The sequence below is a fragment of the Haliaeetus albicilla genome, chromosome 12, assembly GCF_947461875.1.
Source record: "Haliaeetus albicilla chromosome 12, bHalAlb1.1, whole genome shotgun sequence".
Lineage (NCBI taxonomy): Eukaryota > Metazoa > Chordata > Aves > Accipitriformes > Accipitridae > Haliaeetus > Haliaeetus albicilla.
Genome location: NC_091494.1, coordinates 17072683 through 17093191, shown reverse-complemented (window position 1 = coordinate 17093191; position 20509 = coordinate 17072683). Strand labels below are relative to the sequence as shown.

The 20509-nt window shown below is 40.5% G+C and overlaps 2 protein-coding genes across 2 annotated transcripts; both read right to left on the bottom strand.

The window, feature by feature from the left end:
* Positions 1-5566: 5566 nt before the first annotated feature.
* Positions 5567-9426, bottom strand: C12H15orf48 (chromosome 12 C15orf48 homolog). The gene is made up of 5 exons (XM_069798311.1): positions 9356-9426; positions 9212-9273; positions 8851-8939; positions 8000-8060; positions 5567-7334 (listed from the first exon to the last, which is right to left on the bottom strand). Exons 2-5 carry the CDS (start codon positions 9251-9253, stop codon positions 7266-7268), a joined length of 261 nt encoding a protein of 86 aa, XP_069654412.1. The 5' UTR covers positions 9254-9273; positions 9356-9426; the 3' UTR covers positions 5567-7265.
* A 1935-nt stretch (positions 9427-11361) lies between these two features.
* AFG2B (AFG2 AAA ATPase homolog B) lies at positions 11362-20203 on the bottom strand. The gene is made up of 8 exons (XM_009913914.2): positions 19063-20203; positions 17780-17965; positions 16256-16414; positions 15524-15733; positions 14833-15060; positions 13207-13341; positions 12390-12515; positions 11362-11705 (listed from the first exon to the last, which is right to left on the bottom strand). Exons 1-8 carry the CDS (start codon positions 20137-20139, stop codon positions 11553-11555), a joined length of 2274 nt encoding a protein of 757 aa, XP_009912216.2. The 5' UTR covers positions 20140-20203; the 3' UTR covers positions 11362-11552.
* Positions 20204-20509: the final 306 nt, after the last annotated feature.

Sequence of the window (20509 nt, the reverse complement as noted above, 5' to 3'; positions counted from 1 at the left end):
CAGGAGGGAGAGATGCATCATTAAATGAAACATTCTTAACAGCTTTAATAGAAAAACTGTTTTCCCTTTGTTTTGATATAGTGAATCAGTGATTTATTACAAGTAGATGACTTTGCTTTTCTTTGGCAAACTGATAAGATTTTCCTGTTACTACCGGGGATTACAACTATCTGGATTTTCTGCATTTACTTCCTTGTTCGTGCAGTAGCAGCAAGTCTGGTAAAGGATGGTGTTATTAGTTACTTGCCTACTGCAAATACATTTATTTCAATTAAAGAAATGCCAACAGGAAATCAAGAATGAGAAAGTTTTCCTAAAGTTGAAAGCTTAAACATATTTATTTACACTTAAGAAATTTTTCAAATTTGTGTGGCTTTCTGACCTCTCAGCTAATCTGTTTGTATCCACAGCTACCCCCATTTGCCCTCTATACATCACACAATGTAATATTGTGTTGAAATAAACTGCATCTGTTAATGCATCATGTTGACCCTACATGAATTTTGCAATTAAAAATCCACATATTCTACAATACTGAAACAGGAAGACAAAGAACTTCAGCTTTTCACAAACACTGTGCTGTTAACAATCTGTGTAACAATCTAGTGGGGTGATAAGGTGGGCATTCCTCACTTACACTCACAACGTGCATCAGTCCTTTCCAAAGATGAAATACAGTTCTGTGCAAAAGGCCAATGAAGCACTCGAGCCCGCAGTCACTAGCAGTCCACTTCTGGTCTACCAGAACAGATTGGTCTCATGCCAAATACCAAACAAAAGAGTAAAATGATAAAAAGTAGCTTGAAAACCAAAGAGTCCTGGAGAACAGCTGTAACCATAAAGTGGAATGGCAGGCAGCTCTGCCTTGTGACTGCATCATTTAATACATGTTCCTTTACGCAATGCCGACTGGATTGCTACAGAGCTCTGGTCCCCGCAGTCTATTTTTGGTGCTGTATCCTATTGACTTTTCCTCCTGAGTCTGTAGATCCTCAGTTTGCCACCATCTGGTAACAACAGTGCCTGTGCAGAATTCCCACTCACTTCAGCAGGGAATTCTGCTTAAAAAAAAAAAAATCAATTGCTGTGAAAAAGTCCCAAGTTTAAGAGCTATCATCTCCTGGCCCTGCTTCAGCAACACTTGGGGTCAGTGAAGTCAGCAAGTCTGGCTGACTGAGAGCTAAGTGAGTTTGAACTTAAAGAAATTACATTTTCCAATTTACTCAAAAAGCGAAAGAAAATACACAAATGAAAAAGCTGTTTCACAGCTGTTGCCTGGACTGCAACTATCATGGTCTGCAAGGCTACAGGAACCCTGATGATTTATAGTGCTTAGGATTAAAAACTGCCAGACCACTTCATGTTTGGAGTTACAGAACATGAACAAGTTATTTTGCCATTTTCTTGTAAGGAAACAACCAGATGAATCAAATTTCAGTAACAGAACAGCTCTTACTCAAGGCAAGAAATATTTTGATGGACATGGGTAGGGAACACACAGTCTCCCATAATATTATTAGCAGACACGGCCTTTATTTTTCTGCAGTAGCAAAATTAAGAGATAGCTTTCAAAGCAATGGACCCTACCAACCAACATAACGTTAATATGTTAACAAATTTAAAGAAAAACTGCAAATGTTTTTATGTGAGTCTACTAAAAGACAATGCATGCTTATGTATGCGACTCAAATTTCTTTTTTTCCAAATGGAAAGATAATTCTTAAGTATTTACTGTTATTTATGCATATACTGAAAATCTATCGACTCCTGCTTGAAGAGTTTACAGACTACGCATCCTTACTGTTACTAGTAAGGCTCCTCTTTTTTTTTTTTTAAGAATCATCCCAATGGTGCATTTATTACAATACCATCAGCATAAATAAAACAAAGCAGAACAGGGTGGAAGGAAGAGGAAAACACACATTACAAGCAGGGCCTTTTTTGCTTAATTTCTGAGTTTCAATCACCAGCCTAATTATATTCTGATCTACTCATTTTACATGTGTAACTTCCTAGAACACAGTGCAGGTGTACTAATAAATAGTAGCAACAATAAAAATAAATTAGGCCAAGAAAATTCTAAGATTTCCTGATGTGTTTGTTTTGGTGGGCGAGGCAGAACGAGATTTGGCAAGAAGAAAAGATGTGTCAGCAAGGGAAAGAAGGAAGGATTCTCAGTAGAAAACAGGGAGGAGGGTGTGGGAGACAGAGAGCAAGTAATACCAGAGTCTAGTACAGTCCAGATCAAATGCTTCAAGTTGAAGAAACTGATTTTTCTCTGCTTCTCAGCTAGTAAAACTGGAAGCACATTTATCTGAATTTTAGCAGACATGCACAAGCACTTTCGAAACTTTATAGAAACAAGGTCACAAAGATGACTAGCTTTATATTAAAAATGCTGCATCACGAAGTCCAAATTATTTATACAGAACACTTTTTAGGGAACGTTACATGTGGTCAAATCTTGGCCAAGAGCAGCAGAAACGTATCATCATCCAGGACAGGCACACACCTCCAAGCCCAGCGCCAAGGTACCGCTGCGGCAGGAGGCCCAGCACCACACGCGGCCTGACTCTGGCCCTTGCTGTCACTGGCTGCTATGCAACCCGTCCGGTTCACCAGAAGCCACAAACTATACGTGCGCAAGCCAGGACACTTGACTGATGCATCCCAGAGACTACAGACACGCAGCCCGAAGAGCAGCGGCCTGCCGTGAACAAGGCAGTGTTCAGCACCACGGGAGGGCCACGGCCATGGCCCACAGCACCTGCGTGACACATTGGGCCAAACCTTGCAAGTCTTCAATGAAGAGAAAACCAAACCGAGCCTTTTGTGCATGCTCCCACTGCTAACAGATGAGGGTTTTTTAAAATTATTTTTCCAGACTGGCTGCATCACCTAGTATGTGGCCTATATGCTGAAGGCCAGGCAAATTATTTCTAGGACTCTCACTTGCTAACACAGCCCCACGCCAATTAAAGCTCTGCCATCCCCCAACACCCGAGTTACAGTTTTCTTACAACCCCCTCATTCACCACACAAATCCTTTACCTTGCAGACTGTTGAGTACCTAGGCAGCACACTACCACAGGAAGAGCGCTCAACTCCTCTAACCACACACCTGGAAATCTGACATTAACACAAAACCCGGAGTGGGAGGTTTGCTTTGCTTGTACCTGTTTTTTTTAGCAAGAGAGAGGCCTTCTCCCCGCTGCAATAGCCAGCGCTGCTGAAGGCTCACAGGCTTTAGGCGGCCCCACAGGCGCTCTGAGAGCGCGCTCCTCAGCGGAGGCCCGAGGGGGGCGGGGGGGGGAAGGCAGATGAGGCGCTGAGAAAAGCCCCCCGCCCCCGCGGGCGGCCCGGCGCCCCCTCCAATGAGAGGCCGCGGAGGGAGACGGCACGGGCGGGAAAAGCGGGGGGGGGGGGGGCGCGGCCGCCTCGCGCTACCTCACAGCCCCGTGGCCGCGGGCGGCGGCGGGTGGGGGCTGCGGGGCAGCTTTTCTCTCCTGGCGGCGTCGTTCGTCACAGGCCCCTGGCTGTCCGCGTTGTATGACCGCACGTCCCTCGTGAGCCCTGCAGAAGGACACTACATCCCCATTACCAGCTCTGCCCAGAACATACGTGACAAGGTTATCTAAAAGTAAAAGCTAATTAAACGAAAATCCTTTGGTCACCAGGTCAAGGTACAGCATAAATAGGGTTGGTACAGCCGCCGTGAAGTGCGCTGTAAAGGTGTGTGATCTTTGATCCGGGCGAGGCGCCACAGGAGAACGGCTCTTTGGACTTCCCTTGAAGGGTGCAGTTGGCGGTGATGGCTGTTGACGGTGGGAGATCGCTTTCAGCAAACAACCTGCCCGCTCTCTATTCACATCGGCACCTGGAGGTCGATAGTTACTTATTCCAGCTGCAGGGAGCCGAGTCCACTGCCTCGCAAACGCTTTATTTCCATCTCAGTTCTACTTTCAGGTGATCTCGTTATCTTGTGCGCTCCCCGCCCGGCAGGGATGTGCTGTACAGCAAAGACTGCAGACGGCAAATTAGAACTGTGCTGAGTAGCGTGGCTGTTTGTTTAATCTGAAAGCTTTTTTGGGAAATGTCCAACACCAAATATTGGCTGGATCCAGCAAATCATTCCCATTACTCTTGTTTGTTTTCTACACCTAGTCCTAGGGACAACCACCCTCTGCACTGAGGGAGACAGATGATAACTGCGGGATGAACAATTTTCTTTAATGATTACATCAGGCCCCTCTGTAAGTTACTATTTTCTACAGAAACCACACGCACCAATGAAGTAACTAGATAGCATAGTACTATACTAATAGCATCTTGCAATACAGAAATGCAGGGGGTAGGGGACATCAGACACAGAAATGCTGACACCAGGGCTATCAGATGAAAAGAAAACCAAATCAAAACTACAGCATGGCTCTTGGATAACCACAATGATGCCAGATCTGCGGTTAAGGCCTTTAAGTACTATTGTAGTAACAAAAATTAGTAATTAATGATAGCATGTATACTGCAGAAAGTAACCTTCTATTCTTCCAGAAAGTTATTTTACAGACTACTTGACAGCCACCTGCAGTTAGAAAAGCATGACCATAGATTCTAATAATGCATTTCTAATGGTGATTAGAACCATTAAAAAACATTTCTAATGGTTTCTAATCTATATTTGAAACTCTAACAAGCCAGTGAGCATTTTAATTTAACTTTTTAATTAAAGTTGGAAGTGATACAGTTCCATGGAAAAGTACTAGACAGTGTAAGCAAAGATAGTGATTGTTAAAAACAAACAAACCAACCAACCAAAACCAAAACCAAAAAGAGAATGGAGTAGGAGACAAAATGGAGAGAACAGAATGGAGAGAAGGAAGAAAGTTGCTGTATTATTTCAACAGCCTTAAATTGTCCATGGAATAAAAAGTCATGGGTTTGCCTAAGACAGGACATGGAAGTCTTACTGTTCTCATAAAAGTCAGCTCATAAAATTCAGCTAATTAAGTCTTTACTGTCTTAACTCTGATGTTTGTAGAATAAGGAAACATTTGGTATATTGCTTTATAGATTTATGTTGAGTAGTTGGGGGGCAGATACAGTAATTTTTCTTGGTGTGCTCTACTTCCAAGAAAAAAACCTCGCCTATGCAGGAGACAGTATTTTTAGGGACAGTATAAGAACACACAAAATTGTCCCAAGAACTTTAACAATACTCAATCTTTTTGAAGTGCAGAAAAACTTTTTGATTTCTCACATTATGTGAAAACCCTCCCCACAAATCTACATTAAAAAAAAAAAAGGAGCGGCTAACAAAGCAAAACATTCTATTACCTTAGCTATTATGCTTCAGGACAGGATGAGAGAAGCAACAACCTGTGACTGATGGCAGTCACACTGCTTAATGTGCTACTGCAAGACACCACTGGAAAATAGTTAAGTACAAAAATTACATAAAAATGACTTACACTTATTTCCCTAATGTTGACAGATACTTAGGTCATAGTATTTACAGACCATACAAGTGATTTACTGAAGAACAAACTAATTTAATTCATGCATCAACTCAAGAGCACAGCACTTTTTATTTGATACAGTCCAGTAAAACTACGGAAATACAGAATAACTTACAGAAAATATTTTAAAATGTTTCTCTATTAAGATACTTAAAACTTGTATTCTGTGGAGCACTGGATTTTTGTGGTTATATGCTGTCCAATCATCTTGTAATGTCATTCCTTAACATGAAAGCTAAGAACACATTCTCAAGTCTTGTAGTTCCTCTTACTCTTATACATATATACTGCTGAGTCATCCTTACTTGATAAACAAATATTTACGCTGCATCTGCACACAAGTATGGGATAAAATAGCATTTTAACTTTTTTTTTCCCAGCATCAACAAAGCTGAATAAAACAAAGCTTCTGAAGCCAAGGTACCTTAAAATTCATGAGACAGCTTTACTAGTTTAAGTTTTGTCTTTGCTGCAGCAGAGTAATCTAAAGCACTTCATTATTTCCCACTTACAGGGACTTTCTCCAATTAGGAGTTGTTTCACTTTTGCTTTCTTCCTCAAAGAAAGTAATATGCATTCTGCAGATCCATTGTAAAAGAAACTGTGTAATATATTGTGAAACTGCTTGGAAAGGGACACATACTGAAAATATCCACAAAAGGACTGTTCTACCACTGGATGCATGTATTGCCTTAATTTACTGGGGGTCTGTCTGCCCATTACATTCTTTCCCTGGCCAACCCATAAGAAAACACACAGATGCTTAAAGAGGAACTGTCTCTTCATAGAATCATCGTAATTTTAACCTGTTATTTTCTCTTTGTTAAAGCAAATGTCCCTAATAGCATGTATCTAGAAATGTTTAAAAATATTGCTAGCTGTGCAGTACATTTGAGCTTGCACATGAACTACCTTGCATAAAAAGAAATTAACATTACGTAATTAGTTTTGGATAATGCAAGTTTCCTAATTCTAGTAACGTTTTCTAAATTTAAACACTATCAATATTTAAACACAACAGAAATGATCTGATTTCCAATTCCCTTTTAGCCACGCTTAATTCTTGTGTTCTAATCCTGCAGTCTCAAATATACTCTTAAATAACCTATTGGACTCCTCAGTGGGTTAAGGTGAGCGCAAGTATAAGTTTTAGTATTAGCAGCAGAACACTAGTTTTGACTTAAATTGTCATCACAGCTAATATAGAAAATTAATTCAAGTATACTTTATGACCATGTATGTTGCCATACAAAGGCATCATCTGGCTATGATGACTATTTGGTCTGTATACAGCATTGAAATACAGTATAGAGAGGGAGCACACCAGGAATCCTAATGTACAAGGGCTTTGGGGTAATTTCCATTTATGGAATTTACATGGAATGTTGTAAAAATTTAAAATATACTTTAATAAAAAGATATAAAACTACAAAATTAATGTATTTTGAGAAAAACGAAATTCTACAAAAAGTCTGAATGCTTTTTCCATCTATAATTACCATCTGAATATTCAACATTTGACATCATGCCTACTGAAAATGAATATTTGAGACAGATTTTTGGACTATGTGGATGTTGTATGCCAACTTCTAAAGCAACATGAAACTCCTCATCCAGAGTCCAAAAAATGTAGGGAGACCCTAAAAATGTAGCAGAAGCATTTCCGCACACTGATTTCAGTAGTCAAGTTTGTGCAGAAGTGATTCCACTAGATTCATAGGGTACCTTTTTTGAGGCAACAGAAGCTTGTTACTTCGTAAGCTTTCTGACACTTTCCAGCTCTTCTATGGGTTTCCATTTCTGATGGATTGTTAATAGCTGGAAGAAATTAAAAGGAAAATACGAATGAAATTAGCAAAATCCCAGTGAGCATTTGCTCTACTCCCACCCCCCTGTATCATACGTCAATTTATCAGTGAAGAAGGATTTCTAGTAGCTTTACATTTTCCTTTAGAAGTACGCAAAAATAGCAACTGATGACATATTAAATAATTTGTTGAAGAAAATCACTTGGATATTAAATATGTAATAATGCCAAATAATTTTATTTTTCCTTATCCTAGATGCTCCACTAAACTAAGATTTTTTTTTCCTTCAGGCTGCAGTACTCAAAAGCATTCTTAGTCAATTTCATAGTTCAGGAACAAGGCAAAGGTAAACAGCATTTCCTCTACACTCCAAGTTTCCACTGTTATCAATGGAATTGAGTAAATGGATGTTGGGGGAGGGGGGGTACACCAACCAGAAGTATGTCATAAATTCAGGATCAGACCTAGAATGTAATAGCTGAATCCCTATCATTAATACAGGGAAGATACTTTACATAAAGTTATGAATTAAGCAGTTCCACTTTTAAATAGATAATACGTCAGCTTCACATTTGTTTCCTCACTAATATTTTGCTAGTTCTTACACATTTAAACAAAGTTATTATGTTTGAAATATATGCTGTTTGTACTGACTATATTATTTGTACATGTTACCTTCTGAGGCTTGGTAGGCTCAACAGTTTCCCATGGTTCTGGATTGCCAGTCTTGTTAATGCTGTAAGAGAAGATAAACCAAAACAGGTACTATGTTTTAGGGTGTGATCTTGCATACATTTTTCTTATATGAGCAGTCTATTGTCAGCAGAACTATTCATGTAAGTAGTTTCCTGAAACACAACTTTACAAGTTTGGGCATTTCTCTTTTAAATTTTGGGTAGGAATTCATGATGGCTTGCTTTATTTGCAGCTTCCAAAGCACCAAACAAGCCAACATTGTTCAAGTATAATGTGTTATCATAAGACAAGCAAGCTGAAAAGCCAAAACTGAATAAAGACACAGAGAAAAAGTAAGGAGATTCTTACCCTGACAGCTAAAATGCCTATTCCAATCACTTTAAAGTAAATATAAAAATTCCCCAAAGCTTAAAGAGTATAGGACTTAGCTCCAATTATCAGCCAAGCCATTAAAATATTAACTTATTGTAAGTTCATATTATCAAACGCTGTTCTTCATATACAAGTCAATAGCCTGGCTGCAACATATCTGCATGTCATCTACCTATCTGATTATCTGAAGTTCTTCAGAAGAACATTTAAAACCTATTACACCTAAAGCAAAGAAAAAATATTAAATAAAAAGTTAGGAAATAATTTGGACTACGCTCCAAATTAATTAATTTTTTCAGTATTCACAATCTGCAAATATCTTAGTCATTACTAGTAGTAGTCCGGAACATCGCCACAGATTTTTATTTTTTTCTTTTGGTGCAAAACATGATGCTCCGATACCTCCGCTGAACAAAAAACGGTTAGGGTAAACTCCAAGCAATAAGTATTTTGCTTACATCACATCGGATTTGCTGAACAGGGAATAGACAGAAAAAGAGAGCGCCCCAACTGCTGCAAAGGACACGACTCCAACCAGGGGAATGAGCTGAAAGACAAAAAACGGAGAGCTGAAGAACTAGTGTCCTGGCTACAGAGCCATGAATAGGGGCAGCGAGGGTTACAAGGAGCTAAGGTGTGATTACCTGTTACGGTACATTACCCCTATATCACTGTTTGCACCACCTCACTTCCAACGCGTGGTTTTCAACTTACACGCGTCCCCCGCTCTCACCATTTCCTCTATAAGGTGCTCGTGATTACATGGCATCCCCTCACCGACGGGGGTTATCACAGACCCAACGCCTCCGGCAAACTTACTTCTTTTTTTGCTTTTAGTATCTGGAAGAAGCTCGTGTTCATCCTCGCTGCGGTCTGCGGACCTGGAGCAAACGGTTCCCTGTTACCGCACCCCGGCTGCGGGGCCACCCCGGCTGCGGGGGAGAGGGAGGACGCCCCCGTTACCTGGCAGAGCGGAGAAGAGCCGGCAGCGCTTCCGACGGGCACCAGCGCCGGGGCAGCGCGCTCCCCGCCTTTTATACGCCCGGCAGCGCTGCCTATGCCCCAACGCAGGGAGGCGGGACGCCCGCCCGCCCGCCGAGCCGCCCCGCGCCGCCCCGCAGCCCGCAGCCCGCGCCCCGCGCCCCGCGCCGGCAGGGCGCCCCCCAGCGGCCAACGCGGGGAGCCGCCCGCGGGCCAGCAGCGCCGCCCTGCGGCCCGCGGCGGGCGGGCCAGCTCCGGGTCTCACATCGGAGGTGCCCGGAGGCAGCGGGGCATGCGGCGTGCGCTCTTCCCGCAACGCTTCTCTCCGTTACTGCGTTCCTCAGACCCTGCTTCTCCATTTCCCCTTGGTCTTCTTGTTTGTCTCCTTCTCCAGGCAGTTGCCTGAAGAACACCGTAGCTAGGCAAACGCACAGGCAAGGCCTCGGCCTGCCTCTTTTCAGAGCTCAGCAAGGTGCGTGTAGTGACCAAAACAGGAGCCCGATGTCACTCCATCCCCTTCTGCTGCAACAAAAGCTTAACCCTGGCACAGGCTCTTGTCGCCCTACTGTGTTACAATCACTTCCCAATACCCCACAGTCTGAGAAAAACTCCTACCACAGGCAGGCTGGAGGTACATGGTGCCAGCAGACTGCTCCTGTCAATCTGTTCCTACCTTTCCCTCTTGCCCACCAGAAAGCAGTAAGGGGAAGGAGAGGCTGCCTTTACTGCATGCTCTGCTGGCTTCCTGTAGCAAGGAGGGGACACGACAGGGCACAATTAGTGCGGCTGGTCCTTTTAGGGAACGAGTACAGAAGTTAAGCAGGAGCATCTTTGAAACAAAGGAGCTGACAGCATTTTGCTGTCCTAACAACTTCCAGGTCTGGCAATTCTAAAGCAATGCTCTCAAACACTGGAAAGCAAAATAGAGAGTTACCCTGAAGGTCTTCATACTTTATCTCCAGCACTACTGCTGAGAAACCTTTGGGTGTTTGGGAAGTTCACTGGTGCTGGCCTACTTGTTGCCAGCAATAAAGCAGCAAGATGGTCCTTCCTTAGGAAATGGTGATCAAAGCCACCGAGCTGGAGGGCAGTTGTTTATATCTGAACCCTTTCCTAAGTTACAACGGCTTCTACTACTACCCTTTGCCCTCTGCAGTCGCTAACCGCCTTGGAACTTCCTTTTGTGATCCTTCTCACTGTAAACGGCACTGCAGTGTAGGCCCTAGTGTCCCTGTTATGAGAAAGAAGTATTTGCTAATGGGTTTATAACTTAAGAACCTCAGCTGAAATAAGAAACTATCTTTGACAGTGGAGTGTTTTGTTCACAAGCATTTTCATGGGGAAAAGGAAAAAATAATTAAAAAACTACCTACCCTGGTAAAGTTAAAATGCACAGTTAGATACATGTAGTAACAATTTCCTTTGACTTATCTGTGTATTTAGAAGATGACCTACAAAAATATATTGTCAAAGAACGGTTGGGTGGGGAAAAGAATTCTGCAGAAAGTGTTATAAAGCAAACTCCCTTCTCTAAAGAAGAAATTATTATAATTTGAGTTGATTACAGACTTAGTATCTGCTTACTCAATCCAAAGCTTTGTACAGTAAGCAGTAACTGATCTAAAATTAGTCCCCAAACCCCAGACTCCCAAACTTACAACAAGGTATTACTAAGTTACTGACAACCTTTTCACTGCCACTATATTTTGGTATCTGCTTCTAACAAAGCAAGCCTGTGGATACACACATATAAAACACCTTACATTTTATATAGTATGGGACTTACTTCCTCCTATTTAACATTCTGAAAGCTTTTCTATTTGTTAAATATTCTCTGTCCTTTGGAGACTTCACAACACATTTTAAATTAAATACTCTTATTATGCCAATGTTTGTTCTGAAAAGTGGGACATCTACAGTAACTAAGCTGTTCCACAGTGCTTTATCTAAGTATCTCAATTACTCATTTCATCAGATGGAAACCTAGCCAAAGCAAACAAGATTTTAATTTATTCTCCATTGTTGAAATCACAGATTTTTCACAAGTGAAATTTTACTCTATTTCATATACACTGAAAACTACAGTAAGTACAGTATTAAAAAGCAGGAAAGATGTAAGCCGTTGCAAAATCTTTGCAATATATTTTACAATACCTATGCCACATCACTCCTTTTTGATTCAAGAGGCTAATTCTTGACTATAAAATTTTTCATAAAATTCCAAGTCTTTTACGTTTAAGGATGGTTTTACAGTCCTCAATGATTTTACAAAATGCTCGTGTTTTACAGCAGTTGCTTCAAGTCCATTCTCCTGCAGTGCCAACAAAGCAGCCTTCAAAAAGAAGAAGAAAAAAGAAACAACTTGAAATCTTATATTTTAAGTTGCAAAGAAGTTATTGTCAGTATTCTAAAATATTTTACATGAAACAAAATTTTAGGTAAAGCATCTGAAAACAGCATTGTATAATTTATGGTTATTTAACAATAGATAAACATCAAATAAGATTACTATAACTTTTTCATTCACTTCTTTCTCTAGATTAGACAATACATCCTTGATCACTTATATACTTGGATTTTCTTCCTAGTCTTCTCTCTTTTATACAACTTATTTCAAATACTTACGGATTTCTCTTCTCAATTTTTTTCTCTCTAGCCTTGACAGTATGTGCTAGTTTCAGCTAAAAATGCTGCAGTTGCTTGCAGTACACAGAATACAATTCATCTAGGTGTGAGCTTGGATTAGAAAGGGCAATGTGAAACAAAGGGTAGTCCAATTCCTTAACTTCTTGTAAATTATCACAGAAAGCTTCTATTCTTATTTGGCTTTTTTATTTAAAGAATTAACCCATGTTCAGTTCTTCTGTTCTACTCAGTCTGTTTATATTTGCATTACAAACTGCGAAAGAATCTGTACTACAGATGGCTTGGTAACATCTATGAGTTAGCTCTCTCCTTCCATTGAAAGGTTTCATTTACAGTTTGTTTCACAGATTAACCATCAATATTTTCTTACCTCCTTGCACAGATTCTCAATATCGGCTCCAGAGAAGAAGTGTGTCAGGACTGCCACATCTTGTAATGACACGTCAGTATCTAATGGAATTTTTTCTGTGCAGATTTTTAAAATGGAAAGCCTTCCCTGTAAATTGGTGCATATTATACAAGAAAACAAAACCAAACAAACCAGTAATTAATCCCTCTCCAAAGCAGTACCAAATTTGAAATAAGAACTAAGGAAAATCCAGAAGAGCACCAAAACCAAAACTACACACTTTTGGTGGAAGAGTGAATAAAATGCTATTAATGGAGATGATAATTACTCTTACGGTTATGGTTATCTCATATATTAGTCTGTTATTCACAGTTACTCGTTACTTCATGAAAACACAGTATTTTAGACTGAAGAGTCCATATTTGGCCTGCTTTGGATCAACTCCTTTTTGGGGGGAAGCTCAGGACAAGCAGCCACACTACCCTTGGGAACAGGGCACAAGAATGATTTGAAGCAAGGACAGACAACTTGTTACAGTACTCCTAAACTGCAGCTTGATTTTGTAAATACAGAATTATTCCACATTTTGTCTGTTTTCTATATGCTATAGTATAACTACATATACCAGTTAAAGTGTTACTGGTGTTTAAATTACAGATGTAATTATTCCTTTCTAGACTTCTTCATTGTACCTTGAGTCTGGTAACTGACTTTCAGTGAATCAACCATCAATTATTGAATGCATTATAGGAATATGCCCCCTTTGCTCTTAAAGTAAAGTATGCTGGCAATTAATACCTCTCCTTTTAAAGCCACGTATGGATTTGTAATACATCACCTTCAGATCCGGAGGTGGAATATAGATCATCTTGTCTAGCCTTCCAGGACGCAATAAGGCATCATCCAACACATCTGGTCTATTTGTTGCAGCAACTACCACAAAATCTTTGTTCAAAGTTTCCTGACACTCTAGCTGAGTAAGAGATGATATAAACAAATTAGCGCAACATGGTTAAGATAGGTATTATCTAAAGATATTAGTTAACTACTAATGAGAAAAGGGGAAAGGCAAAAAGATTATGTATCTTTACATGTAGTTATATTCCTTTCAATATTAATATTTTTTCTCTTAAGGTAAAAAAATGCCTTGGCGCAGGCCAGATCAGGTGACAGGGAAGAAATATAGTTAGTATCTGCCTTGACAATAAATATAGACTTTTCTTTGGCCAGATTGTAACAAAGACCTTTTATATGAAAAATTCAGTATCTTATAATTCCGAAACAGTTTTCTTCAATTTTCCCCCAGAGAGTATCATAATATTAAGACAGAAATTTAAATACAGAAAAGCTAATTATTAAATGTTGTGAACAATTCACTGAAAAGTCCAGCTGCAACTTTTTGTTTAAATAAGTAACTGATCATAACTGTACTGGTTTTGTATAAAGTATGTATGAGAAAGCACTGCAAATGAAGTAGGGGAAATGCTTATAAAAAGTAAGTTCAGGAAGGAACCTGTGTAATAGTAAAAATAGCACAATTAGTCTAAAAAATTACCTTAGTGTCAAGCAAGAGTTTTTTTGTGACAGAAGATGAACACCAACTAGCAATGCTCATTAGCCTGTGTAGATATTTTGTTCAAACAAAGTCCCATTGAGGAACAGTGTATGTAAAAACAGTTAGCAGCCTATATAGGGTTGTGCTGCTTTTGGCTGGGGTAGAGCTAATTTTCTTCATAGTAGCTAGTATGGGGCTATGTTTTGGATTTGTGTTGGAAACAGTGTTGGTAATACAGGGATGTTTTCGTCATTGCTGAGCAGTGCTCACACAGTGTCAAGGCCTTTTCTGCTTCTCACCCCGCCCCACCAGCGAGTAGGCTCTGGGTGCACAAGAAGAAGCTGGGAGGGGACACAGCTGGGACAGCTGACCCCAACTGACCAAAGGGATATCCCATACCATATGACGTCATGCTCAGTATCTAAAGCTGCAAGGAGGAGGAGAAAGGGAGGAGCGTTCGGAGTTACAGCATTTGTCTTCCCAAGTAACTGTTACACATGATGGAGCCCTGCTTTCCTGGAGATGGCTGAACACCTGCCTGCTGATGGGAAGTGGTGAATGAATCCCTTGTTTTGCTTTGCTTGTGTGTGTGGCTTTTGCTTTACCTATTAAACTGTCTTTATCTCAGCCCATGAGTTTTCTCACTTTTACCCTTCTGATTCTCTCTGCCATCCCACTGGGAGGGGACTGAGTGAGCGTCTGCGGTGGTGCTTAGTTGCTGGCTGGGGTTAAACCACGACAATGGTATTTTCTAAAAACTGGAAATTATGACAGAGTAGAAGAGCATCTTGTATATTTTTAAGCTTGAGGATTTTAAGTTTAGAAAGTGTGAATGCCACCAACTAAAATTTTTAGAACAATTGGACAGCATTTATCATTCTTCCTATACGGAAAAGTGAACATAAATACCTTTCTTTCCTCATCACTTTGTTCTTGACATTGGCCCTCAAGCTGTAGTTTGCTTCCTCTTCTTTCTGTGACTTTCAGCCCAATACCATCCAACTCATTAAGCAGAACAGAAAGAACCCGCTCTGAGACACCATGGCTAGTTTTGCGGTGTGACCGAGATCCCAAGATAGAATCAATCTCATCTAGGAATATTATTGCTGGAGTATTTGCTCTTGCTTGGCGAAAAACCTTTTATTTAAATATCAATAAATAAGTAAATATCAATAAAGTAAAAAGTTAATGCATACACTCTACCAGGTAACATCTATTTACATGATGATTTACTCTACCATGAAAACATCTATTTACATACACTCTGTATTTACATACTTAACTTTAAAGATAGATTCATAAATATTCACAAGAGCTGTTCTGGCTTACATTTACTACAGGCAAATTCTGCTTCTTATTTAAATTCTTAAGTGAACTGAAAACAAAAGGGTAGAAATACTTTCAGAGTTTAAAACTGGTATAATTTTAGGGCTAGATTCTCAGTTCATATAAATGTGAATCTGTTAAGCTATTTCTATTTAATAATCAGATGAGAGCTTTAACTATCATCTTTTCAGTAACAAAATTTAGGCCTAACTAGTACTTTACAAAAATCAAGCAAAAATAAACTACAGACTTTAAACAAATTAAAAAACTGTACCTGAGACAAAATCTTCTCTGAATCTCCAACGTAAGGTGAGAAAAGGTCAGCACCACTTACAGAGAGAAAGGAACAGTGGCAACTTGTGGCCACAGCCTTCACCAGTGTGGTTTTGGCACATCCGGATGGTCCATAGAGAAGAATACCCTTTGGATGAGACAGGCCCATCCTAGCAAACGCCTGAGGAAATTTCATAGGCCACTCAATACTCTGTCAATACATAAAAAAGGGATGAAATTCTTACTAACAAAACTGAAGTGCATAGGCAATCAATAAAATTACTGAGCACATTAATTCCTATCCTTGGTACGAACATTAATTTGAAATCAGAGAACACTAATTTGGTCTTCCTTCATGTAATGCCCTTCTTCTTAAAGTTTCCTCTCTGTCTCAAACAGAACAAAAGGCAGTCCTTGAAAGATGATACGCGAGAGCCATCACTGGCTACAAGTTCAGGAATGGACAAATTATCTGGCTACAAGTGTTTTTCAGCTACTAAGAAACATGCTTATTTTTGCACGATATTATGCTTGGTGGTGATATCTTGTGACTGGAGGATTTCTAACTCACAAACATTGTAATAACTTAATGTGGTATAAAAAGTGTTTAAAACAGAATTTATAATCAGGTAATTTGCAGGAGAATTCATTCCCGTAATGTAGCATACAGAATACCTCAGAGGACACAGTTATTAGAAACTAGCTGTTTATCTAAATTTGTTTTATACGTTACCTGTTTTAACTTTAATTTCACATCTTCAAGACCACCAATTTGCTCCCAAGTGACAGGTTTACACTCTGTTAGTCCAACTGCATTTCGAAATGAGGATGGTTGAATTTTTTTAAAAGCTTCTTGGAAATCTGCCATGTTAATCACTGTTTCAGCTGAATCCTGAAGAAACCCAGATAAAGCATATTAACAATATTTTAACATAATAACTTATAATGCTGCATTAGTATGCAAAACACTTCACAAAAGGCCAAATGCAACTAATAAAGAAGCAAATACCTGCCCTAACAAACTTAAGCACTGCAGACACAAAGATGTAAGATAAAGTAGCATATATTCTCTTTAACAGCAAGTTTTTACACAGGGAAAACCAATTTTAACAGAAATTAGTGTTTTAGAGAAAACTACTGTTTTGCCCTAAAGTATAGCTTCCCTAAATTATAGCTCCATTACACAGTGATCTGCTAAATCAAATGGGTGCTAGTTTCAGGGTTACTACACACCAAATTCTAGAACCTCTTGAATACAAATAAAAATGTTCTAACATCCATTTTCACCACATACTCAAGAAAGTAAGGCACTTTATCTCAAATAGGCTATAAAATACTATTATTAAACTACAGATGCAGTAACAGAACTAAGATGTATTTTACAAAGGTGCTTGCAGTTCTCAAGCCAAATAGGCCATCTACTTATTCATTATTTTCATTTGTCCACCTATTTCTTTATGGCATACCATGCTCAAATTATTTTGCTTATTACTTTCAATATTTGTAAGGTTATCTGGAGGAGATGGAAGTTACAGAAATACGATGCTCTCTTTTTTCTACCCCTGAGTGAAGACAGAAGGTTCTACCATTCTCTGTAGATGCTCTGACTAGAAATTTTGCATATTCGGCTTTAAATTTCCACTCAGCCATTCCAGATGAAAAACCACAGCAAACAGATCTCAAAATTCTTGTAAAAGTCAGAATACAGAGAAGGAATATTAAGAAATAGATATTATAAATATGGAATTAGACAATCACTAAAAAGTTAAATTTCTGCACACTGGGCAGTTGTATACCTTGTGTCTACAGCAATGTCATATCCAGCCATACAAACCAAATGATAATAGTTATTATCACTAGCAGTTATATACTCACGTGTCAACCTAAGCTTTAATTTGCAGTTATTATTAAGAAGTAGAATTTTAAATCAAAAGCTTCAAAAGAGAGCTTTGGAGGACATTATAGTTTAGTTTGCCAAAAAGGACTAAAATCTCTGCTTTGCACAATCCTAAAAAGATAAGGATGAGGATAAAAACTTTTGGCAAAGCTTTCCACCCAGAAAGGAGAAAACAGTCTTTTCAGGTGAGAACTGAAAGGACAAAGTGGTCTATTTACATTTATAACACATTTGGTGCTTTTCAGTATTTTAATTCGTGAGTTCTTCAACTTGTTGAGCTTTCCAAGTAAAGCCGAGTATAATGGGGAAAGGGTGGTACATATATTAATGATATTCTTCTTGACTTATTTGCAACCATACCAAAGAGCTGCGGAACACAGCCTGCATAGCAGCTTCTCTGCAGAGTGCTGTAAGGTCAGCTCCAACATACCCAGTTGTCATTTCTGCCAGTTTAACCAAATCAACATCTGTAGAAATCGGCATACTAGATGTAAGCAACTGCAGGATGGATCTTCTTTGCGTAAGTGTTGGGGTCCCAATAATAACCTAAACCGAATATAATAAACAAAATTTAAGTAGATATTTTGCTTTATTGCTCTTATTTTATAGACCTAGGCAAGCAACTTTGTCTCTGCTTTATACTGTTTACTGAAGATTTATATATACTTACACTGCAACAAGAGAATTTTACAAGAAACTTATTACTAGACTATACAAACAACAAATATTTAAAATACCCTTCATTTACACTTACTTTCCAAGTGAACAGTGTTTGTATAAACAGTTGTTCATAAGACACCATCAGCTAGTGTCCATCAAGTCCTATTTTAAGGCAATTTCAACATAAGACATAACACTTAAATAATAATTTCCTTGCATCACAAGGATTATTAGATTAGATTACCACATTAGATTAGATTATCACATTAGATTATTCCAAAAGAAAAAAATCAACTAGATAAATGTTCATACATTATTAAAAACCTGGTAAAATACTGCCATAAAATATATCTGAACAATCTATAAATCTTGGAAAGCAATGAAAATTATGATTTTGAAAGCATTAGAGAACTTGACTAAACTGGATGACCCAGGAGCACATCTAGCCAGCAAAAGAAACGACACAAGCAAAAGTATTGTTCATTGCATAACTGCATGTATTCTTTCTTCTTTTGACCATTAGGCTAGCAGAAGTTTTCCAGAGTTGACCTAGCCTCTGTTACTGAAATCTGAATAGAATTTTTGACACAACAGGTTACTAGTTCTCTGTCACAATAAAATTCTAAGGAGAGATGCATAAATCTTCGATCTGTGATTTAAATGAGAAAAATCTAAATCTGTAATGCTAAACATCTGCAAGCAAAAGAAAACCCTCAAGAACAGGTTCATGTCTTTATGATAAAGAAGCATAAAGACTCCCCTTGTCCATTTTCAAGTATTTGGAGCTCTCGGTTTCCTGAGTAAAATGTGCTCCCTACCTTACCCAAGCTGCAGCAAACTAAAGAAACAGGACACGTCTCAAGCCTGTAGAATCCCCCTAGGAAAAATGACTAGTAGACATTAAAAAAAAAAAATTACTTCCCCCTGCTCAACCTCAAAAAGGAAACAAAAAAGAGAGCGTATGCACAACAGGGTTTGCTTACCTCTCTGTCAAATCTGCCAGGTCTTCTCAGTGCGGGGTCTAAGGCATCAGGCCTGTTTGTTGCTGCTACAATGACCATCTTACCCTCACTACCTACACCATCCAGTAGTGTTAGCAACTGAGCAACAATACGATCTTCAGGAGCACTGTTTGAACTTCCTCGCTTTGGGCATAAAGAGTCAACTTCATCAATAAAGAGAATGGTTGGGCCTTCACATGACATTTCTCTGCCCTTTTCAAAGATTCTTCGCAAATTCTCTTCACCTTCCCCTGGTCTTGAACCATAGAGGGCTGGGCCACTGATGCAAACCAGAAATGCACCCACTTCTTTTGCTACCGCCTTTACCATAAGAGTTTTCCCTACACCTGGGGGCCCTATCAATAGCACTCCATTAGGGAGAGAAAGTCCTAGCTTCTTAAGAGTTCTTGGAAAGCGGAAAGGCAGATCAATCATTTCTTTCAAAGACTTTCCCACATCATCTAGTCCTGCAATGGAAGTTTTTGCCGTGTCTTCTGATAAATGTCTGTACCATTCAAAAGTGACCACCTCCTTAATTTTTATGCTCGTTTGGGGGGTTATCAGCCCAGCTTCATCCATCAGAGGGTCTACAGACAGTATTTCAATACACACCACAGGATTCTCAAGATTTGGGGCAACAGTAACAACGTAATGCAGTGAAACATAAACATTTCTTAGCAGCTCTCTGATTGTCTCCTGCAACACCGCTCTAGGAGTCGACTTTTTCAGTGCAGAGCTCTTCAGGACCACTTTCACAGCTGCCTTTTTTAACTGGCGATACGCCAGAAGCTTCAGCTGGCCGACATCCAGCGTGAGGCCCTGCAGGTCCCTTGCAGTCACACCCGCGGTCCTGCAGGTCAGATCGACCTGCAGGTACCCGTCCGCCAAATCGTGCCGGGGCCACGCCGTGCACAAACAGCGGCCGGCAGGCAGAGAGATCCTCAGCGGGGCACCGATCCTGGCTCCCAGGAAGGCGAGGGTGGCAGGTCCTATCCTGCACCGCTGGGTGCCTTCATCTCCCGGGTCCAGGAGGAGCACCTTTAAGGCTGACGCCTCCATCGCGGGCTTGCGCGGCGTTCCCTCCGCGAGAGAGGGCAGCAACCCCCCCCCTCCTCTGCGGGGCCCCCTCCAGCTCCTCACTCGCCCCGCCTCGCCCTCCTGCGGGCCCCCCGCTCCGCCAGCGCCGGGCCCGCCAGACCTACCGCAGCCGTCCGCCACTCCCACCCCCGCGGCTAACCGGCCGGCCGGAGCAGCCCCCGCGCAAGAGTCGCGCCGCGCCGCGCCACGCCGCGCTGACAGGCGGCCACACCGCCCCCCTGCGCAGGCGCCCGCGGCGGAGCACGCGCACTGGGAGGGAGCGCCCTCGGCGGGGCGGGGTGGGGCGTCGCCTTCCCTCACGCTCCCGCCTCCGCCGCCGCTGAGGGCCTTC